General features: G+C 36.1%; 1 protein-coding gene across 1 annotated transcript in view; it reads right to left on the bottom strand.

Annotated features, from left to right (window-relative positions):
• Positions 1-27,309, bottom strand: part of MMP16 (matrix metallopeptidase 16) — a 167,413-nt gene that overhangs the window by 28,724 nt on the left and 111,380 nt on the right. Inside the window, exon 6 of the mRNA XM_070942149.1 lies at positions 18,760-18,974. Within this exon, the coding sequence (XP_070798250.1) occupies positions 18,760-18,974 (215 nt within the window). The remainder of the gene's footprint in view (positions 1-18,759; positions 18,975-27,309) is intronic.

Below are 27,309 nucleotides of genomic sequence, written 5' to 3'. Positions count from 1 at the left end.
CAAAATAAGTATTTGCATAAGACATCTGGATATTGCATCAGATTCACTTTATTTTGCACTCTTGAAACTTCTCTCATACACACAGAATATGTATTTTCTACATTCTTTAGGAATCTTTGGTTTTTTTAAAAAAGACTTCCATATGCAATGTACTTAAATAAAAAAACAAACAAATAAGCAAGTTTTTGTCCTAAAACTTTTGCTATGTTTATCATCTTCCGTATTAAAGGTAAAGGTTTCTCCTGTCAGTCAAGTCTGACTCTAGGGGGCGGAACCTATCTCCGTTTCTTAGCTAAGGGAAGCAGCATTGTCTGAAGACATTACTGCGGTCATGTGGCCAGCATGACTATACATCAGGGGTGTCAAACTGGCAGCCCATGGGCTGGATGCGTCACGCACAACACCAGCTCAGCGAAGGGAAAAAACATTGCAATATGTCACAGTTTGACACCCGTGCTATACATTAAGGCACATGAAATTCTATTACCTTTCTACCAAAGTGGTACCTATTTATCTACTTGCATGCTTTCAAACTGCTAGGTGGGCAAGAGCTGGGGCAAGTAATGGGAGCTCACCCTGTCTCACAGCGCTCAGGTGTCAAACCCGGGTTTCAGCTTTTTAGCTGACAAACTAAGCATCTTTAACACTGATCCACCTTGCCTCCTCTTCAGTATTAAAGGTATCCAAATTTGTTGCATTGGGTCTTGTTACTAGATTTCCTAGGTTGTGTGACTATGCTGGCTGAAAATCTTGATGTCCTGACACCTCTGGAAGATATGAGATTAGGAAAGGGCAGTATATTTTCACTTAAGCATTAAAAAGTAGAGGACATTATCACCAGTTCTTTGCCATGTTCAGATCTCTCATTGATCATCTTTTGGTTTGCCAGTGGTGTCCCCATGATCATCTTTACAGCTTCTATGGGAACATTTGGACATCGGAGGATAAAGTTACTTGGTTTCATTTAGATTCAGAGTCACTCTGATTCACTGGGAGTTAGAATTCAAAGTGCTTGTTGTAACCTATAAAACTCTTTATGGCATAAGACCGGGTTTGTTGAAGGACATCAGCCATCATAATTTCTGCCTATTTTATATGATTAGTTTTCACACTTTCATAAGTCCCGTTGATTAGACAGAGTCAGTTGATAAGAGCCAGGAAGTGGGCCTTCACTGTTGCACTGCCTGATCTCTGAAATGGTGTCCCATTGTTATCATAGTGGCCTTGAGCCATGATTCTATTTAAATGAACCCTTGAAACATGGATCTTCCCCCAGATTTTGGAGTAGAATGGTTAGTGGATACCTTGTGGGATCCTTGTAGTATTGGCATTCTTTCTCCAGATTTGTTTTATATGCTTTATGTATTGCTGTATTTTTTATGCTGCCCACCACATACATACTTACCATCTTATATAAGACCCTGTCTTATATTTTTTTGAACCCTGAAATAGGATTCAATAAGGCTTGGCCTTATTGCCATGTGCTCAAAAGCCCGATTGGGCTTATTATCAGGAGATGTCTTATTTTGGGGGAAACAGGGTACATACACACACACACACACACACACACACACACACACACACACATGTCATCCCAATGGTGAGCAGCCTGCAACATGATATAATTTTTAAAAACCTTCTTAATAACATATGCAAATCTGCAACATTTATGATCCATAGATTCTAAAACACCTTCTGACAACTTCTAGTTTTTGCTCTGGCCTTTGAATGATGGCTCGATTCCAAAGCAGGAAAATACCCCTGCTATTAATTTCCAAATCTCTGCAAATCAATACTATGCTTTTTACATTCATAACAGCTTGCTTCTCTACTGGTGCACCATCTACTAAATGGTCATTTGATACACTAACACATTTACTGACAGAAAATGAAATCCATGACCAATTACTCCTTTAACACTGATGCCAAAAGCATATTATAGAGACACACCAAAACTTCTCTTTTATGCTTTCATTTCATCAAAATATATGAAATCAAACCATTCAAAGATACAATCCACATTCTTACTACTACTACTACTACTACTACTACTACTACTACTACTACTACTACTACTATAAAAACAAATATGAGACATTATAGCCAGGAACAACATTCAGCTTGATTAAAATTCTATTCAGCAGTTTTACAATTTATTTTTTGAAATTGGTTTGTTAACACTAGAAGTTATGGTTCAATTTTCAGTGAAAAGCTAATAAATGAGACAGCTCTAGGATTTTTAAAGGCAGAGAAACACAAACTTCCTGTATTTATGACATCTCCTATCCCAGGTGTTTACCTCTATCTTACCAATTTCAAATTCAGGAAAGCTGTTATTTTATTTTTTACTTTATTACTAATTAGATGCATTTAGTTATTATTGACTAATAATGAATAGTCACTAATAGCTAATAATGATAAGGTAAAGGTAAAGATTCCCCTCACTCATATGTGCTAGTCATTCCCGACTCTAGGGGGTGGTGCTCATCTTCATTTCAAAGCCAAAGATGCCTCCATGGTCATGTGGCCGGCATGACTAAACGGCAAAGGCGCACGGAACACTGTTACCTTCCCATCAAAGGTGTCCCTATTTTTCTACTTGCATTTTTTTATGTACTTTCGAACTGCTAGGTTGGCAGAAGCTGGGACAAGTTACGGGAGCTCACCCCGTTATGCGGCACTAGGGATTCGAACTGCTGAACTCCTGACCTTTCGATTGACAAGCTCAGCGTCTTAGCCACTGAGCCACCACGTCCCTTCTGAGCCACCCCTTCCCTTCTAATAATTATATAGCACTATTATTCAGAAATTACAAAGGCAAGGTAAGATACCACAAATTTAAAAACAATATTTAAAAACCAACAATGAGCATATCTTAAAACAGTAAAAGCAAGAATAAAGCTACTAAAACAGTAAATGCAAGAATAAAGCTAAACAACATCAAAATCTGTGCTTCAATTTATTATAAACTTTGACAGAGTAGAAGGGGTTAATAATGACAATGAAGGGAGCAGACTATTTCAAAATTGAAAACACCACTCTTGAGTATGAAGCAAGCTGTTTTGATACTTCTGGAAGTATTCTGAACTTTTCTAAAACAGTCAATTGTGTACATGTTTACATTTCAAATCAGACATTTTGCTTTCAGATTAGGGCATTCTAAACTTAAAGCTTCAAATAAGGAATATTTTGCATCCCCACAATACATTTTATGGTTCAGGAAAACATTTTTTCACATATAGGTAGTTTTTGACTTACAACTGTAATGGAGCTGCTCATTACAATATAAGTCGTGACAACAGTAAAACATATCATCATATGTCTGCCCCGATTTTACCTTTTTTTGTAGTGGTGATTAAAGTGAACAGCATGGTAATTAAGCAAACTCGTTATTGGCTATGGGGTATTTTTGCCAAAAACTGAAAGTAAGTGCCAGATTTTTGACAGACGTGTTGAAAATTACATGACTGTGGGGCATTGTAAATGGCCATAAATGTAAGCTGGCTGCCCAGCACCCGAAATGTGGTACATGACCAGATGGGACTGTCAGAAGTTTATAACCAGATCGTAAGTACCTTTTGGAAGGTCTGTCATAATTTTGAGCAGTCGTTAAGTAACCAATTATAAGTCAAGGTCTATCTGTATATGCTAAGCAGCTTTGTTTTCCCCAGAAGCCTCTCTCCTGTTGATCTTAGTAATAAAACATGTTAAAAGCAAGGCAGTTATTTAGTTAATGGACTTCAGGCACCATTGAAAGAAAGGACACTAAGAGATAGGAGAGATGCTACTGAGAGCAAACTTCATCTCAGTAGACAGATGAATGGTGGAAGGAGTTCAGATTTAGGTTAGATGTAAATTTGGGGATTAGGCTATCTTCTTCTTCCTTCTTGCCATTATCAGTAATAAAAATGTTGTAAACTCAAGAATTGCCTACAGGGTCCGCCTCATGTTGTAATTTGATAAGGTAGGTAGTGAATGAACAAAATAAGGTCTTTTTACAAATTCTAAAAGTTTAGTTTTTATGCCCTGACTCCATCAAAGGTATAATTGCATTGGGAAAACATGTATCTTAATATCCATCTAGATAATATGGTCTGGATCTCTTTTATGCCTAAGAGAATGTAAACCTCTTGATTAATGTTCATTTTAAACAGCAATCTATTTGATAGTGTTCTGAGTAATACACTATACTATTTTCCTTTAAAACTAAGAAGCAACAATAGATATTCACACATATGTTTATACAGTGCATCTATTTGGAGGCCTGAGTCAGTCTTGACCCCTGGCAAGAGCAGCTTGGACTAGTCCCTGCATTTTTCTTTATGATATTGTTGAAAGTGGTTTGCCATTGCCTTCGTTTTAGGGCTAGTTTTGTGCTTAGGGCAGGACTCGAATTCACAGACTCCTGGTTTCTAGTCTGATGTCTTTAATCACAGTACAAAACTATTTCCTCTTTGGGTATGTATGTAAGTACTTATTGAAGATTATGTCAAGGACATTCATTGATATTCAACACCCACTTCAAAAAGTGATCCCTAGTAATTATAACTTTCTTGCTTGATTTTTGTAGAACTCAAATAAAGAACATTAGTTCTGCTGCTACACAAAGACTGCTTAATCCTTAAATCTTTAAAGTTGCTCCAAGCTTTCTCATCATGTTTAGAACTGGACAGCAAAGAGAGATTTACAGACTGTATTGTCAATTTGATATTCCTTAGCTACCTGCCCAGACTAATCAAAGACAACTAGAATAAATTTATCATACCAGGATTCAACATCTTGAGTCAAGGTGAGAGGTGAGAAAGAACAGTGGGTATTAGTTTTCTTTTAAGGTATGTCAATAGAGAAACAGATGTAGTATTTTTAGATATTTTGATTCACATAGACATATTGAGTGGTTCAGGTTGTAAATACTGAACAGTCAAGAACAGTTATCTTAGCTAACAAGATAAACACAGGATGAGTTCTTGAAAAGGATTTGGTATGCTACTAAAGTTTTGGTCTTCAGTTCTCATTAACCCCAATCAACAAGACCAAAGGCAAGTGGTTATAGGATATGAAATAAGTATATGACACTAAGCTGGATTTCTGTGACAGAATATCTTGAAATTAACATGGGAAGCTTGCTTTGGAATTTGGTGTATTTTTGTATCTCACTGTGTGCATAAATAACATATTTGCTCACTTGTGGAATGATTAACTTATAATTAACCTAAAATCAAACTTTTAATCCTGGCTAGCATAATTTACTCTATAAAGTTACCTGTCAAATAATTTTATATATTCACAAATATATTTTATTCTCCCTGAATATTCAGTACATGTAGCAATTTAAATCTGTTGATTTTTTTTGTCTTAAATCTCACTGGGTGACTTATAAGGTAAAGATAAAGGTTGCCCTCGCACATATGTGCTAGTCATTCCCGACTCTAGGGGGTGATGCTCTTCTCCGTTTCAAAGCCGAAGAGCCATTGCTGTCCGAAGACTTTTTAAAATTATATAATATTAAGTATTTCACCCTAACTAACCAAAGCAAACAAATATAAAATATCGCACAGTGATATTTTCTACCAATTTTGCTGGTTGGTAGAGTGAAGGGAACAGGAACAAATGATAAGCCTTAAAAGAACCAATAATTTTGGGCAAATCATTGGAAAAAAATATGCTGAGGAAAGTTAGGTGGAGTGGGACAGGGTGAAGGGAGAGAATAGCTGTCCTAATCAAACATTTACAATTAATCATAAGTTATAAATCATGGGTTATCTAAACACAATCACTTGGAATGGGAGATGACAAGTAGAAGATTAATTTTCTGCTGGTTACAAAGTGCCATATTAATCCCCGTATTTCTGCCTATTTTACATAAAAACATATGCACTGATACATATATTCACACTTACCCATGAAATACCATTAAAAGAAGTGCATAAAATTAAAATCAAAATAATACAATACTGAAATAAATAAAATCCAAAAGTAACAAAAGAGTTATTTTACTGATCTAGTCTGATTTTAGATTCAGCCCATATCTATATTTTTATAAAATGAACACGTAACAAGTATCTTTTAAAATATACTGATTTACAAAAATGATGCCAGAGTTCATATTGATTTTGCAATGCTGAATTATGAGCATTTGCCAAATTCTGTAGATTAATTTCTGGTTTTTACATATAATAAAACTGGACAAATATAGTATATCTCGGACAAAAAATCTGAGAGTCATTATAAATGACACAGTATTATGAATTTAATTTACTCTAGACATCTTATTGGAAGCAAATTACTACAGACTCCAGGAAATGCATTCTTGTGTATCAGCTGATTATTGGTAAAATTCATATAATAATGTACATCAGCTCTGAGTTACCGAGTAATGCAAACTATTTTTCATGTTTTAAAAATGTCTGAATATTTAAGGTCTAACTGATTTTTATTTGACAAAAGTTCCACTGTGTGCAATGGGGAATTCTAGTGGGGTTCTTATGAACTTGGATGTTAACCAAGCCTATTCAGAAATAAATCCTCATATGTTCAATTCTTCTTTTCAAGAATGGACAAAACATAGCTGGCTTTCATTACTTCATATTATGAGATTTCTGAATTAGCCAATAAAAATGTTTCTATCTTTAATTCCTATATTATATCCAGGGGTGGGTTCTACTTACCTTTACTACTGGTTCACAACATGGCCGCGCGCGCATGCGCAGTAGTTTCCTGATGATGTCGGGGTCGGTGGGCGGAGCCTCCCACCAGTTTTACTACCAGTTCTTGAGAACCGGTTCAAACCGAGGGCAACCCACCACTGATCATATCCTGTACATCTAACTATAATTGGGAATAAATTATATAGAAGCTCTATATAGGTGTTCTAATATGTTTTGTTTGTTTCCCTTTTAAAATAGTCAACCTATTTTGACTGGACATAATTCATTAACAAGTATGGATAATATTTTTGCTGCTGAAACCTTCTACGATTACCATTTCACAAATGTATACATGCCCATATATATTATTCATATGTAAATTCAGTTGGAATAGATAAATGTTCCTAAGGATTGGAGGCAACCCCATTTAAAGACACTATCTGAAAAACTGTCTGAAGCTTGTAATATTTCCAAATACAACAAAACAAGTACAGCTAAATAAAGAATAATGGTGGCCAAAGGCTATTGTGTAATTTGCTTGCCTTCATCCAAGCCCACAAAAAGTGCATAACATCACACATCACGCAAAAAAAAAAAAAAAAAAATAGCACCTTCTAAAATTTGATAGTAAAGCAAAGGCAAATTAAACAGAATTAGTTCTACCATATTAAGCATCCAAAACTTTTGTTTTAATTTAATTTGAGGGCTGGGAAAACCTCAAGAGAATGGCAACACCCAGACATAAAAATGACAGAGATCTGGTCTGGCAATCCTTCTTCATTTCTTTGAAGGGCTTTATCTCAGGACTGCTAAACATTCGAGGGAAATGTTAATGATTGAAAGGATTGGAACAAATGGATAGAGTTTGAAGCTTTCCTTTCTCCAAGCAGCAGATTGCCAGGGAATTCACAGATATATTTATTACAAGGACTCCAAACTGATTAGTTGCAGTGGGATTTTGAAATCAAGCATGAAAAGTCAGCCAAGAGTTTCAAAGTGCTGATTCTGGATACAGAAAAATTAATTCCTCGGGGCATAACATTTCTTAGTCTGGTTCACCTGAAGGACTGACATATACCTCTTGAAATTTATCTGGGCAAGAAAAAGGGGGAAGAAGCTGATAGTATGTGTGGTTCATATAGAGATTTTGAAAAGCGTTGTAACAATATGTGGGAATGACCTTGGTAGATGGTGGAAGAGATGGTGTCTAATCTGAAGAGTCAGATTAAAAAAGTCATAGCTTGCAACTGCTAATGGGTAGAGAAAGGTGCTAAGAAGGGATACCCACTTCCTATGTTTGCAGGCAATAAAGGAGATGGTGGGAGATTTGTACTTCCGTGCATTCAAAGTTCTGCTAATGTAGATTTACAATAAAGTAGAATTAGCTCATCTGGCCAGGTATCTTATCTGATCTACCTGGGAAGGCAGATAGGTATAAAGCAGTCCAAGTGGGTTTACAATTCCCAGAATTGTAATCTTGCTGGCTGATGATCAAATGGGCATAACTATCTAATATTTAACTATTTGAAGAGATTATTCCATATTCAGACTTCTTTTTTATTATTATTATTCATTCAACTGCGATGTGCACTTTCTTCTAATTTTCTGGTAACAAAAGAAATAGTTTAAACTCTAAAACACTAAAGAAAAGAGAAGGAAGGCTACCAGAATGTGTCTTCATTTTGTTGTAGAGTTATTCTATCAGTGATTCTATCAGATTATCAATAATCTTCATTCCAGGGCTAAATACAGTATTAAAAAATGGGTCTCCCAAACTATGTTACCAATGGCACGATTACAATTTCTCTGGCAGTTGTCTTCCACATAGTGTCAGCATTCCAACTAACTCCTCATTGTAATTCAGAACTCTGAGACAAAGTAAGATTTTATTAGAGAAGTCATATTGGCACATCTGAGGAAAACTTGAATCGGAAATCCTGCATTTTCCCCCAACCACACTAAAACTCACACCCTGTCCTGTCCAGTGACATTCACATCACATGGCCCAATTAATACTCTGTCTCAGCTGCTGCCAATCTTCATTCACTCCCCTCCAGGTGCCAACAGCCCGACCTTGATCTCATGTGAAAGAATGTTGTTATGACTGACTCCCTTCTCTACTCTCCAGTTCCCATTGTGGCACCCCTGTAAAGTCTGACCAAAGATGGATCCAGGGCTGACACATAATGTCTTAAACTATTGGCATTCAATCTGGTAGTGGTTTTTGTTATCACTTTGACATCAGTAGCTGACAATTCCTTAATTCAATTTGTAGACCTGCCCATCTAAAACAAGTGATTCTAGATGGCAAACAAAATTAAAATAAAGTAAAAATAATTACAACAATACATACATTAAAATACAGAGCAACTATCATACCCCTGTCAGGGTTCTGATGGATGCCCTAATTAAATCATGAGTCTTTTGCCTTCAAGTCTTCAAAAGAAATCCAAGTATTTATTAGGAGCTTCATGTCGGCATGTTCCCAAGTGAAGCCAGCTCTGACCCTATATAATTTACACTCCAATTATGATCCTGTTTCCACCCGCCCCCCAGGGTATGTCATCAATCACATTCGCTAACGGAGCAATTTCATTAGGTCACTTTAGGTGTAGAGATCACTCCCCTTCGACTGCTGCAGGTATCCCTGGGATACAGTCTTGAGGGAGATAAGTGTGGAATGTGCATCTGTTTTTTTGTTTTGTTTTTTTGCTATGCACTTTCACCAGTTTCCCATTCCCCTTGGCCTATGGCAACTTGAGAGCAGGCCAGGGATGCTTTGCAAATTGACAACCCCACAATGACTAGCACTACAAGAAATGGTTCCCTACACACACTCAGGACTTTAGGTTTTAGCACAAAACTAGGTCTTTAGGACTTATGAAAGGCCAGCAAGGTCAAGGCCATCCTGATGTTTTGTTTTATCATTTTCTAACCTAGGTTCCCCAATGTACAGTATTTCTCCAAGATATTAAAGGAATAAGTGCCAGCTGGCAGCACCAACACAATTTCCCCAAAAAGACTATGCAGCAATGGCGCTCACAAAGGAAGCTCTGTTACCATCACTAACTTTAAAAGCAAAACAACGTAATAAGTTATATACAAGGTAAAGATGCTCCCTCAAATTTCTCAAAGTCTTTTCTCCAATCTAGTGTCAACTATGAACCTACGGTTTTATCTAGTATGTTTGAAGGCAATATTTGTCCAAAGATTGTGATGCCCTTGTGGTTGAGTCAAGTCACTTGAGAAGAAAGGAACAAATGTTATGGGCACACAAACTTTTGAATCATCTCACAATAACCCTGACTAGCTGACTGATTGAGGGGCTGACCAAGAAGGACCTATTCCTTATACCTTGTGCAAGAATGAACTGGAATTACAGAATCTGTGCATGGAGTAAAGATAAGAGTCCTTCTACATCAGAGGCAGCATTGTAGGTTAGAAATAATGGCAGATAAGGTAGAATATACATTTTGGATCTTACACTGTATTACAAGAACAGGCTTCATGCAAAAAGCTGCTCTACTGATAGTGACAGTGAAAAAATTTCTTGGAATAATAAGTTAGAAGGGTGACTTTTCCTTTTCCTATAGGTCTACTTGGGACACCTTGAAGATATGCTGCAATTTTTCTAATAAGTACTTTGTTAAGATTAGGTCTAATATACTCAATAAGAAAACAAAGAAACAGTTTCTTAAATATTATTGCTATTTACACAGATTACAGTGTTTCCAGAAGCACTTGTAAATGTTTCTCAAAATCTCTACCTAAATTAGTTGAAAAGCTATCATTTTATAACAAAAAGAAATTTTAATTAAGCCTTGTGCTTGAAGTGTTCTTGCAATTATTCCCTTTGGTATGTATTGTTAATACTACAAGATAACACTTGTTTGTGATAAAAAAAAATGGAGAGATGTCTCAGTGTAATTTAAAATTATTCCTTGCTGAGATTTTTTGTAATTATTTCTGTCAATTATGCTTTCTTGGTTCTCCTGCCAAAGGGGTAATTTTAATCAGTTTGTGGAATAGATTTGTGTTGTGAGATTTGCATTTGATCAGTAGAGCTATCACAAATAAAATGTTAACTAACCTTTGATCTTCAATAGATATGGATGTACACTGGCAGAACTTGAATAAGGAGTTATTTTGAGAATGACTGATACTTTATCCATTAGACAACTTCATTGTAGCATACTACTGTAGTTCTCCAGCAATAGCCTCTTATACTGACTGCACAGGGTTAACTCAGTTTGCTGATGAGCCACAAGCTAAGAGCCAAGCTTTGCTCTTAAGCAATGTTGCTATTAAGCTGAGCTCCAGGCAGGAATCAAGCCAAAATTGCTGTTTATTATTGCTTGTGGTCCCATTTGCTTGCCTGTAGTTTATATTTGCTTGTCCAGACATTGCTTTGCATTTTCTCATCAGTTTGTTCTCATCAGTCTTTTTTTCCTCTTAGTCATATGTCTTGCTGTATAATATATAGTATGCATTTTTGCTTAAATTTATTTAAAATATTTATATAGCCACCCAATTTATAACCACCTTTGAGTGACTCCCAATTGAAAGTAAAAGCATCATAAAGAACATAACAAACCTGTAAACTAAACAGATTAAAAACAACTAAAACCTGGCATTAAGTAATATAGTCTCTTATCCCAACCAAGTATTTTTACGATTTATATTGATTGTTTCCTAGTATGATTTGATTGCTTATTTGTACACTATGACTGTCATTAAGTGTTGTACCTTATGATTCTTGATGAATGTATCTTGTCTTTTTATGAACACTGAGAGAATATGTGTTTGACCTTGTGGGGTGGGCTGGGCGTGACCAGCGTGGGTATGGCCAGCTTGACGTCACTTGTGGGTGCCTGTGGTGACCTGAGCGCTGTGCCAGCGAAAACAGACTTCCAAGCTCCATTTTCAGCTGCAATGGCATCCTGCAACCCTCTACCAGCAAGAGTGCCTCCTGCGGCCCTCATGAGCTCCGTTTTCAGCTGCGATGGCCTCCTACAACTCTCTGCCAATGAAAACGGAGCTCAGGGGAGCCGCATGAAGTCCTTCCAAGCTCTGTTTTCACTGGCAGAGGCACTGTAGGCCAGTCCTTTGCTGCTTCCAGGGCAGCCCTGCTGGCCAGATCTAAGCACCCTGCAGGCCGCATCCGGCCCTGGGCCTTGAGTTTGACACCCCTGCAGTAGTTACTGCCCTCTCCTACCTTTTGAGGTAAGAAAGCCTTTCAATTTGCACAAGCACTACTCTACATACAAGCTATTATATTTCAATTATTTTGTTATACTAATGCAGGAATAATCTTCCTGCATTGTTTAAGTCTTGTTTTACATGAAATATGTGCTTCTTAATATAGCTTTGATCTCATTTTCTACTTTCCAACCTTCACTATTAGAATCCTCCTTTTTTCATGATGTACTTGTAGATATGTTTCAGGCTACTATTGAAAGATCACATATACCAAAGGTCACCTACAATCTATCTCAACCTTAACAACTTTGAGGTGTGAACTTCCACACCTAAAATTGCCCAGCCAAAACACTTGCACATATGATATTCCAAAGAAACACTGATGTGGAGCATGGAGATAACTGATAAAGGAATAAAAGAGCAGGTAAACTAAAGTAAATAACAACTTAATCTAAGGAAAGGAAAAAATGTGTAATACCAAAATGAACCTGTTTTGATTGTGTTTGATATAACATGGGAGATGGGGACACTTCTTCAGGCTTATAAAATTCTTTCAAAAACCAGTAGTTCTGTAATCCTTGTGTTGTCTGTTTCCTGACATGGTCAACTTTGATCAACAGGATCCTATGCCTACTAGACAACTATACTAACAACCTTCCAGAAATTATGAGACTGTTTTTAAAAAGTACGTTAGATGTTACCATAAAATGCTGTTGACACGCCGACTTCTGCAATGTCAAGTACTTTTCATTCTTCAGCGGAGATTTGATATCACATTCCACTTTACTGAAGTTACTAAAAAGCTGGTAAAAATCAGCTATATTCATTAACAAAAAATTAGTTCATCTGTTTTCAGTAATACTTTCTTCATCTCTATCTAATAAGGCTCTAAATGTTCAAATCTCAACTGCAATTTTAATTACTTGCACAGAGTTTACATTAATGAATAGAAAGTGGTAAGAGAATAGCTACAATTTCACTGCAATGAAAGCAATTGTGGAATGTATTATAAAGTGCATTTTCATAGAGCTCATCAACATTCCATGTATTTTCTGTCGGCGTTAAAACATTTCACATGAAGTTAAAACATAATAAAAATTACTATGCAGCCTCTTTTCAATAAAGAAATATATTATCTGCTGCTGCATTTTCAGTTTATTGAAGAAAACACTACACTACAGCTTTCACTATGTTTTACTCTACATAATATCTTTTATCAGGAAGATTGAACACTTTTTACTGAAAATGGAACAAGACAATCATGAATATTTCTGCATATATATTTCTCTATTGGCTGAAAGGCGCCTTCTACCTTAATTAAATAAAGATGGCTATTGTGTGGTGAGAAGTGCCCTGAAACTCATAAATGCATGACATCAGTTATGACATCAAAGCTATACCTGTTATTTAGCTTCACATTTTACTTTTGTATCATATTTAGAATTTCTCTGAACTGAATCAAGGGACACCCACTATTGTCTCATATTCTATTCTTGTTTTTCCTCCTTTCCTTATTGTTTTATTCTGAAAATATAACTGAACATGCAACTATTACATTTACATGTATTACAGTATAAAAAACTACGAACTGGCTGCAATGTAATAATGTTAACCTGCTTATTTGCAGTAGGGAAAACTAACACAGCATAAATATTTGTGAAAAGGATGGGATACAAATGCAGTGGCATAAAAAGAAGAAAAAGCACTGTGGCATGGTTTTAAAATGGGAGAAAAAATAATGAAATAACACACACACTCCATTATAGAGACAACAAGAAGTAAAATTAATTGTATAGCCTTATATTTCATCATCTAGAGAGAGGAAGTATATTCCTTCCTAGTCATGATTCATAAATACAGCCAAGATAAGAATGCCACTCAAGTGAATCTAGAGTAGGAAGAAAGTAGGGTCATATAGTGAAGTTTAAATAACTACTATGGTAACTCATCCTATGCCTGCATTTAAGTAAGCAAGATGTATCTGCTTAATATATAGCCAGTGGTCCACTCAGTATTTCCAAAGATGGCCACAATCATTTCTTGTTTTCTTCAGGATAAACTGAATGCCATCAGAGCTCGTTTCGTACTAATGCCTAGTGATACACTATTTGTAACAAAATTTGTATTTTAAGATGTAGGTTGTATCTTACATTGCAACTGAAAAACATAAACCAAAGTTTTAATCATTTTCATTACATTGTTGATTCTAACCACTTTATCCACCACAAAAATAAGTGAAAGTTGTAATTTTGAAAAGTAAATGGTAGCATATATACATTGCTCTGCTTAGTTCTCTTATTTTTTCATAGTCAATTAATTTCAGAATCCATGTTCTTCATTCAAAGATTTTAATACATCCGAGATGGCTAAACATCAGAATGCCAGCAATGTTTCATTTTCTTTGGGTATCAAAATAATCTAAATAACCAGCATTTTTCACTTTGTGAATAATTTTCAACAATACCTCTAGGGCAGGGATGTCAAACTCACGTTGTCACGGAGGTGTCACGTGATGTATCGAAACTTCCCCCCCATCACTAAACCGGGCGTGGCCGTGGCCAATGTGTGATGCATCTGGCCCGTGGGCTGGGAGTTTGATAGCCATGCTCTAGGGCAGGGGTGGGCAAATGTGGCTCTTTTACAACCTGTGGACTTCAACTCCCAGAATTCCTGAGACAGCCAAGCTGTCTCAGGAATTCTGGGAGTTGAAGTCGACAGGTTGTAAAAGAACCACATTTGCCCACCCCTGCTCTAGGCCATTCACTATCAGTGAGTAGTCAAACTTTTCAGTAAATAATTTTTTTTACAAGGGAAAAAAATCTTTGCTAAATTATCTATCTAGGCACATAAAATAAGATGTAATATAAAACAAGAGATAATATTCATTAAGAAAGGTGAGATTAAGGATGTGAAAACAAAAAGAAATTTAGGAATATGTGGAAATGTGATGCCTAAAAACAATGTTTTTCAAACTTGGAAAGTTTAAGATGTGAGGATTTCAACTCCCAGAAATCAAAATCTAACATGCTGGCTGGTGAAATCTGGGAGTTGAAGTCCATGCATCTTAAACTTACCAAGTTTGAAAAATATTGCCTTAAACTAAACATGTTTACTCCTGAGATCATATGGTAGCAATGAAAACACATGACTGCTTTAAGGAATTATAGGAACGTTCACACCTCTGCATGCTCTGAAATCTCTTTTTGTTTCTGAGTCCAAAGTACTGTACATACCATTTTAATATTCAGTTGACAAACTATCTGAAAAAGTTGGAAAAAATAATTTTATTTATTGCATATTATTTTTGAATGCTTTTGTTTCTGAAAAGGAACTGAATTATAAATAAAACATCCGAAAGAAGCCTATACTTCATTACATGCAATGCAATCTGTCATTTTTGTTTCGGTTCCCTAGAAATAATTTCCACCAAAATTCAGTGGGGCTTACTTTTAAGTAGACATGCAGAGAGTTTTCTAAGATTAGATGAATGATTACTGTCTGTATCAAAGTTACAGCTTTGGTTTCATAACTAAAAGGGAGGCATTTCGCAAAATTATGGCTGATCTTTCTAACTAAAACCACAGTTTTAGGCTGAAAATAAGATTTATTTTAGTGATGTAGTAAATAATTTCTACAGTGTAAAACAAATTAGAGCATATTCTATTGTTTACAAGATGAATGGCATAACAAATGGCTGGGAATTTTAATATCCTGCTTAATGTCAAGTTAGAAAATGAGATTCTTAACCTTTCACTTCATTCACAAAGATGGATGGCCATAGGGTATTAAAAATAAAATCATAAAGTTACAAAGGCTTTATTCAAAAGCTGGTAGTTCTGTCTGAAAAAGAATACATAAAAGACACTCTTCTATGAAATTAAATGAAGTAACCATGAATCAATTACCTAGAAATCTACTCGTTTTGTTATCAGGAAAAGTTATACATTCTACTAAGTAATATTGTTAAATAATGTTCAGTTATTTCAATTTATTAAATGCCAAGTTGCTTGGTCTCCTCGACTATTTTCATTGGATTAGATTCAAGTATATTTGTGTAGCAAAGGGTCTCATGACCAATTAATATATCACATCCGAAAAATCTGAAGTTCTATACTGGCATAATCAATTGGGCAATTTTATTGGTGCTCATGAATCCTCTCATAAGTGAGACCTCTTCTCTATTGATGAGTGGGGGAGAAAAATATTTTAATTTCCACAATTCCCTGTATTAATTTATTTCCTGGCATCATCAGACTTAAAATGGTAGCTTCAACTCAGCTATCTAATAAGACAGAGACCATCAATTCTACTCCTCAATGCGCACAAAAGCTTAAAGGTAGAACATCAGAGCATCATCAGAAAGGAGACTCACAGGATGATATTTGTGTCTCTTTAAAGTTGAGAGATACCGATTATAGTTTTGGCTGCTGGTGATGATAGGAAATATTACTTCAAATGGCTTTTTTAAAAACACTGTCACTACAATGTTGGAAGAAACTTCAGATAATTTGTAAAAAGCTCTCAAAGGTTATGTCTAAGTGTTGTTGATAAAAGAATGGTAACAAAAGGGAGAAAATTAATAGTTATCTCTATTTCTGATATTTTAAAAATGTGGGTCACAACCAGAGGAGGTCATTCTTCAAAACTTTTTTCTAAGATTACCTTAGTTCTCCAAAGTATTCTATGAAAGAGTAAAAGGAAATGAATGAGAATAGTACATTATGAGAGAAAAGGAAAAAAGAATTCCCAGAATCTTTCCAGAAATCTTTACATTATTTATCCTATTTAAATAAAGTATTTGGTTCATGATGAGCCCTACAAGAATACACAGTCTTGATTATTTCTGGATATGAAATTGTCATTTACACTGTAGTATAGTCTCATAGATTTAAATTCTTGAATAAGTGAAGACTTATGATGTTAGTGAGGAGGAATCTTCTAAGAAAAACACTTTTTAATGAGAGCTTTTTCCAAATATATAATTTAAGTAACCTAATAAATTGCTCAACAAATCAAGTCCCACCTACAAAAATATTTGATATTCATGGAGGTTGGTCTCTCTATTAATCTAGATGGACTAATTTAGGGAATAACTTCATTAAATGTTCTGTAATCTATATTCTAAAATACAGTAGGAATTAAAATGCAATCTTTATAAGGTAATTTACCGTTCCACATACAGGAGGGTAGTTTCATTGTTCAAATGTTGACTGTTCCTATGTCCAAAGGCAGCCTGATTTAACCTGATGATTCTTATCACCCTCTACCTTCAGACAGATCTTCCTGTTGCTAAGGGTAGTTGCCCTAGGGCTTCCGGGGAATGAGGGCCCAACAGAAATACATTACTTAATACATTAAGAGCCGCGGTGACACATTGGTTAGAGTGCAGTACTGCAGGCTACTTCTGCTGATCACCAGCTGCTAGCAGTTTGGCAGAATGAATCTCACCAGGCTCAAGGTTGTCTCAGTCTCCATCCTTCTGAAGTCGGTAAAATGAAGACCCAGATTGTTGTGGGCAATATGCTGACCCTGTAAACCGCTTAGAGAGGGCTGTAAAAGCACTATGAAGCGGTATGTAAGTCTAAGTGCTATTGCTATTACTATTACATTGAAGAAATGTCAGTATAATTTGTTGCCTACAATGTGATCCAACTTATCATTTGTTTGCATGCTGAGAGCCCCAATGAATGTCAAAAATTTCTACCATGTATCAATCTGCTCATTGTATTTTAGATGTAATTTGCATGCAAGTGCCTTGTATATATTGTCTTTCCCATAAGAAATGTAATTCAATTATGAAGTCACAGAAACATATTATATTGAATCAGTTGTATTCTATGCATTAGAGTTTAGTCCAAGGTTGATGTTTTTGAGTTATCTTGATCTTTGTATAGTTCTGAGGACAGCAGATATAATGATAAGGACCACATACAAATATATTATGTAGCAAACCAGACAACTAATAGAACACTTATTCTATTAATCCTTAAATGTTGTTTCTATAAATATATATTTCTAAGAAAAGTTAAAAGACTCTGTGTACCCTAGAAGCACATTTATTTAAATATTCACATAATTTTTTTAAAAAAAATCACAACTAGTTCAAGAAAATATAAAATTAGAATACGTGTTTGGAAGCTAATAGAATGTCATTTAATATCCTCTGTTTAATTTTGAAAACTTGTACCAAAATATCCCATAAAATTCATTTAAAATTATGTCCCTGTTGAATTTTGGAAATCATTCAAGAAAATGTGCCAGATCACTATTGTGATCCAGTCAATAGATTTGCTTTGCTTGTCTTTGCTTGTCTTTGAATATTAACTGAAGTCTATTTAAAATCAAAATAAGTGCCATAGGGACGCATCTTCAAACAAACAAAAATTGAACCAACCCAAAAATATCAGTAACAAAAAGCCTTCAAACACTGGTAAAGTCTTTCTTTTAACACTGTCCTCCACTCAGAATGTATCAAGGCAACCACAGCACAATGACAAGTATCTTTTATAAAGTGTCTGATCTAATTATAAAGTTAAATTACAGGATCCTTATGCAGAAAACACAATAATAGCAATAAGCGTGGAAATGGCTACATTCCCAACCAAATCATCCCTATTAGCTTCTATTCATGGCTTGAATTATGCCTTTTTTAATTTCTCCATAACATTCAGTATTTACTTACCATTACATTTTTGAAGCATTGCAACTGCCTTCTGACATTAATTCAATTCCTCAAAATAGAACATTCCAGCCTTTTCTCTGTTAGACATGGAAGCCATTCAGATGTCTTCCTTGAACTTGGAAAGAGCAAGAAAGCTCAGAAGCTGAATGAGAGCTGGTTTTTGAAAAAGCGAAGATGCATTCTCTCGCTCTAATAATGAAAAAAAAAAAAAGAAAAAGAAAGGCTGCCTACCTTGAAAACAAACATTTCATGGCGGAGAATGGCTAGAGTATTGAAATTTCCATCACAGATATTGGGTTTGACACCAGGGTAGGAGGGTTTATCCCCTGTGGGTGGCCGAGGAGCTTTAGCCCTATCATTCTTCCTAGGATCAGCTGGAGGGACAGAACGATGTGGAGGTACTGTCGGCAAGGGTCTTGTTGGTGGTGGGATTCTGTCAGGTGGACCTTTAAATGAGAAAGAAAACTCTCATAAGAGTGATATACATAAGTTGCATACTATTGGGTTTTATGAACCAAAATAATACTGATTTTTATGAAATAGCATAAGAATGTGATGACATAATTTTCATTAGCAAGTTAAATGATCAGAGAGCTCAACACTGAGTTATTTTGGAGGGTGGCAGAAAGCATGTTATTAAGAAATGGAAAAGTTATATTATTGTCAAGGAATGCTTGTCAGAAATTTGTGACCCTATCTCTTTTGGATAAGAAAGGGTGCAGTAATATTGTTACTGCAGAGATACTGTGATATCTTGCAATAATACATTGTACTGTTCATATTATAGTACTGAATTTCATTGGTAAACTAGCAGCTGTTGATAAGTATAAAATACTGTATAAGAGATTTTTTTCTTTTTCTTCATAGTTTGTATTTTACTTTTTGCATTTTACTTTTTGTTTCTTTTTTAAAGATAATTTCTTTGTTAAAAAAAAAAAGATACCAGAAAACAATTATTTTTAAATTATTTTGAATCCTCACAATTTTGGAGGTTAACTGTATTCCTATTTTTTTTGTATTTACTTACTAATTAGCAAGTAATTAAGAGGAATATATTAAGCATTAATCTGTGCTTACAATTTAAATAATTATATTGAACAGTTTATTAAGGTTGTAGCCATATAGCCTTTCCAAGGTTTCTTCCTTTTTCAAAAACAGCTGTCCACATTCCTTTCTTACAGAGAGATGTCTTAATGTACTGTGGATAAAAATATAGACCAGACCAGAAATGCACATATTTGAATTAATTGTTATTTATAAGGCTAGATTATGGAAATTTAACTAATAAGGTCTAGTTAAGTTTGCATAATTCTTCTCAGTTAAATTTCTTGATACTGGATACTGTTAAAATTTTTTCTACTTTTTTCCCCCATTCAATCATGTCGAAATTTTGGGCACTGCCTGGACAAGTCCTTGCAGTTTACTTGGAAGGGATTTTCAGAAGTAATTTGCCATTGTTTCTTTCTAGGGCTGAGAGAAAGTGACTGGCCCAAAGTCACCCAGTTGGATTTGTGAGAAAAGTGGGATCAGAACTCATAGTTTCCTCATTTCTAGCCTAATGTCTTAACCATTACAACAATCCACTTTTTTTTATTGATTATACTGTGTTTTCCCGAAAATAAAACCCTGTCTTATATTTTTTTGAACCCTGAAATAAGTGCTTGGCCTAATTGCCATGCACTCAAAAGCCCGATTGGGCTTATTATTAGGGGATGTCTTATTTTGGGGGAAATAGGGTAAATTGCTGAGCTATGGCTATTTTGTATCATCCTATTGAAAGAAACTAAATTATTCTTATGACTTCTACTATATTCAAGAATACTATATGATGAACAATATATCTGGGGCAGAAATATAAAAAAATACTACTATAGTAGAATTTAAATCATACAAAAAATGAAAGCGATGGACAAATCTATGTTGTTATAACATATCTACAATTTAATTTTAAAAAATGCTTTTTAAAAGTGCTTTAGTTCATTAGAATGGATTTCAGGTTGGCCTAAAAATCAAAATATCAAATTGAAGAGCTAATAAGAACAGATGATGTGCATCTAAACAAGCAGTATCTTGCAACAATTTCATTATATTCAAGATAAACAGAACATTTTCTGTTTAATAAGAATATGTAGCTGTTCAGATCCAAAGTAGAAAAGGCGATTCATATCCAAATAGTTGCACATCTCTATTCTTTAGTCAATGAATTAAACATGAATGTTGTGTCACATTATTTTAAGATTATAATTATCGATGGTTTAAATGGTTTAGGGTGCTCTTTGCCAGATTAACTGCTAAAAATATACTTTGTGATAATAATAAGCTAGAGGTAGACTATCTGTAAATAACCAGGTAGTTTGGTAGGGTCAAACTTTAGACTTTTCCTTGCTTCTGATGTAGCCTTCTTAGTGACATTGGACTATCCATATAAAAACAGAATTGTAGATGAATTGTTTCTTTGACAGATCTAACAAAGCTTTTTTCCTCTTTCTTAATATCCCATACAAATCAGAAATAAATAGTATGATTTCAAGTAAAGGCTGTGCTTCCTTAACACCTGATATTATAGATGTAGAGAATAGTTAATAATATTTGGTGGCACCTATAAGATTCACTGCATGTGTACAGAATATATGTATGCAGTCTTTTAAAGACATTAATTAAATTCGGTTTTGCATGATAAATTTGTTAAAAATGCAACATTTGTTCATTTGAGCAATGTTTAATATGAATATTAAGTGACAGTCAACTTTGGATTTTATCACTGACATGACATCAGAGGAATTGTGGCAGGCAATATTCAGTTTAAAAATTTGGAATTCAAAGGAAAATATGCACATGTACAATTTGTTTAGCAAAATCATGTCTAACTCCCAAGATCCACAAATCTTCAAGATTTAGCTTACGGCTGCTAGAAATTGGTATTTAGCATCAAGGAAAAATAGAAAAATTGTCTAGACTTTTCTGCCTAGATTATCAACTCATGAGTTCATGGGAAACAACTCCGATGAACAAACCCTACACAAGAGAAATAGAATCACCTCACTCTCTCTGCAGAAAAGCAGAATATGCTTTAATATGCAATATAAAACTTAGCTACTTGTACATTATTGCTGCTATATTTCATCAGTCACAATTTCATCAGTCTTATTAACAGATGTAGCAATTACAAATAAACTTATCCAACTGTAAGAAAATTCACTTCCCTGCTCTAAGCACTTTCCAGTCTAAACATATCCAAAGATCCCAGACCAATCAAACAGAAAATAAATCAAAGGAACAAGAAGCAGTAGGAATCAAGGGACTCTGTTGTTTCAATAAAGATAAGTAAACAAACTTAAAGTAGGGAAAAATAAACAGTTAGGGCAACGGGCAAATAAAAAGGAATAGAAATTGTCTTAGGTTGATCTGGATGCTTGAACTACATTCCCAAAGGTATTTTTTTTACCAAAAGGCAACTGGACTTTCTTGGTTGTTTTTCTTTGAAAATGTTTAACTTCTAATATTTTCAAAGAAAAAAGGCAAGAATGTGTTTTTTGGGGAAAAGTATCTTTGGGACACTCATGACCTGGATGATTGAGAATCTCCATGGACACCTGAACTAAAATGCTCCCTTTGCTGTAAACTGTTTAAACTTAAATTGTTTAAAACATTCTTGGTGAAATATTCAAGATGTTTAGAATTCTTTGATCAAACTCCAAAAGGTAAGGGGGTTTTATCAAATACACTGATCCCAAAAATATGATTTCTATAGCTAGACCTTTTCAAAGATTTAGAGACATTTTTCATATTTTATAGCCAACAGGCTACTGTAAAATATGGAATAGATGTTTGTAAAGAGAAAAGACTTAATGGACCTCAATTGTCCTTATACTCTTGTTCAATGGCAATGGCTTAGAACAAATTACTGCTTTTCAATAAAATTGCTGGCATTTCCACCATTAAACAAGATACGAATCAGTTTATCTAGTGAAGGAATAGAAACAATGCAAACATATTTTAGTAAATCAATGTTTAGAATGAGATACAGTAGTGGCCAAAATTGTGGAAACCTTTTGGGAAAAGTTTATTTTTGAGATAATAACATCACTTTTTCTGAAGTTTCAAGATAATCATATTCCACTGCTGGAATGGCCTGGGATTAGCCCAGACTTTAACCCAATTGAAAATCTATGGAGCTGACTAAAGAAACTTGTTAGTCAGAAGCAACCCAGCAATAAAACCCAGTTAATAGAAGCAATCATACGATCTTGGTTTCACATTATAACAGCTGCAGAACTAAAAGCAGGGCCGGATTTTCCTATAGGCTAACTAGGCTTCAGCCTAGGGCCTCAAGATCAAGAGGGGCCTACACAGTGGTGGGATTCTGGGGGTTCTAGGGGGTTCAGCCGAACTCTTTGTTAAATTGCTGGCTCGCCTGCCCCTCGCTTCCCACCCGCGTGGCGCCAGCCTACCGTAGCCAGGGGTAGGCAATTGTGGCTCTTTTACAACCTGTGGACTTCAATTCCCAGAATTCCTGAGCCAGCTTGGCTGTCTCAGGAATTCTGGGAGTTGAAGGCCACAGGTTATAAAAGAGCCACAATTGCCCACCACTTCCCTAGCCTGAGTTCTGCTGCCTGGGATCCACGTGGGCTGCCACATGGTTCCCCACCGGCTCCGGTTGCAAGAGAGCAGGATGGAGAAAGCAGCTTCCATGCCTTCACTCACCCTCACTCTCTGCTCTGTTGGATCGCCGGCCGTTCGCTTACCCCGCCCACTCCCCATCTATTGCTGCCTCCGATGGCTAGAGGAAAAAATTCTTGCCGCGGGGCTTCAAAGGGCCGCCCTAGAGCCAGTGGTGCAGCCAAACCCTTTGTTAAATTGCTGGCTTGCCCCGCCCCTCCGCACCACTATTTATTGCCAATAAATAGTGGTGGGCGAGGGGTGGGAGGGAGCCAGCAATTTAACAAACGGTTCGGTGTTTTTTGTAATTTTATTGGCCCATGGAGCTTCAGCATAGGCTAATTAGCCCTTGCTTAGATCGGCTCCCGACCCCCAGCTGATTTGCTCTCAGCTGTTTTGCTCAGAGCTCTGCTGCTTGCTTGGAAAGAGTGCAGATTTTTTTCCCCCTAGCTATACTGAAAAACGAAAGAGAAAGTAAAGCAGGCTGTTGGCTTTGCACGTTGGAAAATTAGGCAGGCAGATTTCTTTTTCCTCACCAAAAAAGGTAGGTGCAAACAACGGGAAATTTAGGGAAAAAGAGGAGATTTTAAAACACAAAAGAAAAAAAGCTCTATTTAACTAGGTAATTGTAATAATTACCATACTATAAATTGTATAGTGTGGTGAAAGCAGAAATGGCTAAATTGTGGTTTGGAGGAATATATGGGGGAAATTATTTGGTTTATTATTATTGGTGAATATAATTAATTGATCTGTAAGAAATTGGATTGCATGGAAATAATTGGAATATTCATGTTCATATTGATTGATATATAAAAAAGATAGTTATATAACTAATTGATTTATATTAAAATGTTGAATTTATATTAAACAACTAATATTACATAACCAATGTGAGGATGGATATAAAAATAGATGACAATGGGAAGGGGTATAATATAGAATAGAAGGGAAAAATTGAATTTGATTAAGATTAGAGATGAGGATGAAGGGTAATATTGGTTTTTTACAAAAATAGATGAGGAATAAATACGGCAAAAAGGAAATATAGAAATTGTAAATTTAATTGAAATGACTAAACACTGTTTAAATTTGTGAACCAGCCAAATACTCTGTTCAAAGAAAATACATTGTATGTTTGTATGTGTGTTTCTAATTATTGTTATTTATTCATATTTGTTCTCTTTTATTCTTTAAAGTTTAACAATTCATTCTTTATCTCAATATCTTTATATTTGTTTGGGGTTGGCTTTCTTCCCTTTCATCTTTTTTACTGTACAGCAATCTTTCTCCTCAAACCTACCACCTCTCTCTTTTCTTTCCTTCTTACTTTCTCTTCCTCCCCCTCTTCTTCTTCTCCCTACTTCGTCTTCCTTTCTCCTTCTCCTCCTCTCTTCCTCCCTCTCTTACCCTCCCTCCTACTCTAATTTCCCTTCCCTTCCTTCATCCCTCTCTATTGCTGTATCCTTTTATGCATATGGACTACTCAGAGGGCTGAAAAAATTATTTCTGACTGGTCCTCGCACTTTTGATCAGTCCTCGAACTTACGACTGTCCTCACATTTTACGTTTTTGCCCTATCTTGTCACCATGGTGAAGAGAAGCAGTTGTGAAATGAGTGACATGGTTGTTAAGAAAGCTGCACGGGCATAAATGTGAGGATGGTCATAAGTGTGAGGACCGGTCAAAAATGCGAGGCCCAGTCAGAAATGACTTTTTTCAGCCCTCTGAAAAAAGTCTATGCACATAGCCACGCCCACCCGGTCACATGACGAGCTACCCATGCCTACACAGTCACGTGACCAGCTAGCCACGCCCACAGAACCTGTTGTTAAAAAAATTGAATCCCACCACTGGTGAAAGGACCTCATAAGTGGAATAGCCTAGGGCCTCTTTTCATCTAAATCCGGCCCTGACTAAAAGACTTGGTTCACTCCATGGGAAGATGTTGTAAGGCCATAATTCATGATAAAGGTTACCCAACTCAGTATTAACTGACATGATAATTTTAGTATATCTCATTTTTTTCTATGTTGATAATTTTTGTATATCTCGTTTTTTTTACGTGTTTCACTTTTCTTCTTTATACTGTAACTCCTATTCTAATAGCAAATCTTTCATAAAAGTTAGTGCATTATATTCTTGATTAAATTATCTTTCCATTGATAATATAATTTTATGGTACTACTACTAAAAAAAAAGTGGTGTTATTAGCTAGCTTTAGAAAAAACACTTTTCCCAAAAGGTTTCCACAATTTTGGCCACTACTGTATAACATGAAAAGAAACATTGAAATGGAAATCCTGGAGGGAATGAGGGAAGTTCAGTAGCATTGATATTGAACCAATAAAAGGAGAAATTCTGTCTCCTGTATTCGTAATATGAATGGATTAAAAAGATGCAAAACAAATGGGAGGATGGTGCCAGAGAAAGCAGTAACAACAACAGCAAAACACATATTTAATTCACACAACACAAAAAGGCAAGATTTTTGGAGAAACAGATATAAATAATAAGCTCATGAAAAACACAGAATCATAAGATTTGGAAGGGATATTGAACATCTAGGCTAGTGTTTCTCAACCTTGGCAACTTTAAGCTGTGTGGATTTCAATTCCTAGAGTTCCTCAGCCAGCAATGAAAGAGAAATATTCTAAGCACAAATTCTCATAACATTCCAAATAGATGACTGTCCAACTTGAAAGCCTCTTAGAATGGAGCACCCACAATTCAAAGAGGCAAGTTGTTCCTCTCTTTAATAGCTGCACTGGTAATGAAATTCTTCCTTATTTCAAGTTTGGATTGTTTAAAGCAATTGACATTCACTTCAACAGAGTAGTCTATTCTGTGGAGGCCTTGTGATGTACTTTGCAGAAGTGAAGAGATGATTCAATTTAATTCTTTAACAAAGCAACGGAGCGGCCTTAGACCATCTGAGGACAGAGTTGTGGGAAAAGGCCTCATCACTATCTTCTCCAATGCTGGATGAAGTGCTTCAAAGCTGGACAGTTTGCAGTGTATGTTAAAGCTGCCTTGCTGGGAACATCAACCATTGACCAGTTTGGTGACGTTTTCAGGCTTTGAAAGTTTGGTACCTGCTGCAGGGTTGTCTCTAGCACTTGCCAAAAATATCAAGTTTAGAAGACCTAAGGCATAATGCTAAGGGGCCTCCAAGTGGACCATTTTCAGTGAGTCACTGTGGGCAGTTCCACATCATTTGCCAAAGCTGACCAGCTTGGAAACCCTCTTGCTAGTGCTGCAGGAGAAGGATTCCCACAGCCTTCTTTTACAGAATTTGCTCTGCTGTAACAGAACAAAAGACAATCTGAGGCACAGGAGCAGGGCTATGTCATTTCATTCTTTGAATTAGATGGAATCGGCTTTATTGAAATGAAGAAGCCACTGAAGCTTAATAAACAAGCATTTTTTTTTCATTTTCACTGTATCTTCCACTAGAACTTCAAGCCACAGTAGATGGCAAGTCTTCACTGATCTTGATTGGCCCCCAAGGAAGTGACACAGGATTTGATCTAGTTAATTACTTGAATGGAAAAGTATCACAAAAATCCCAGGACTAAACTAGATTAAACTAAACCAACTAGTCTTAAAGTAATGGCAACTATTTACGGGACCGCCTACTACCACCAATAGCCTCCCACCGGCCAGTACGGTCTCATAGAGAGGGACTCCTCCGGGTGCCGTCAGCCAAACAGTGTCGGCTGGCGGCCCCTAGGGGGAGAGCCTTCTCTGTGGGGGCACCTACCGTCTGGAATGAGCTCCCCCCAGAGATACGGAGGATCCCGGATCTGCGCACCTTCCGCCGCGCTGTGAAGACCTTTTTATTCCATCAAGCGGGCTTGGCCTAATCTCCTCCCTCTTTTAATATGTAAATTTTTAGCTGTTTTAGCAAACTATCGTCCAGTTTCCAACCTTCGCTTTCTGGCGAAGGTTGTTGAGAGTGTGGTTGCGCGACAGCTCCCCCAGTACCTGGAGGAAACCGTCTATCTAGATCCGTTCCAGTCCGGCTTCAGGCCCGGGTACAGCACGGAAACAGCATTGGTCGCGTTGGTTGATGATCTCTGGAGGGCTCGGGACAGAGGTTGCTCCTCTGTTCTGGTCCTA

This window comes from Pituophis catenifer, unplaced genomic scaffold, assembly GCF_029215685.1.
Source record: "Pituophis catenifer annectens isolate HBS135680 unplaced genomic scaffold, rPitCat1.0.hap2 SCAF_3, whole genome shotgun sequence".
Taxonomy (NCBI): Eukaryota; Metazoa; Chordata; class Lepidosauria; order Squamata; family Colubridae; genus Pituophis; species Pituophis catenifer.
This window is presented reverse-complemented; position numbering and strand designations above follow the sequence as displayed.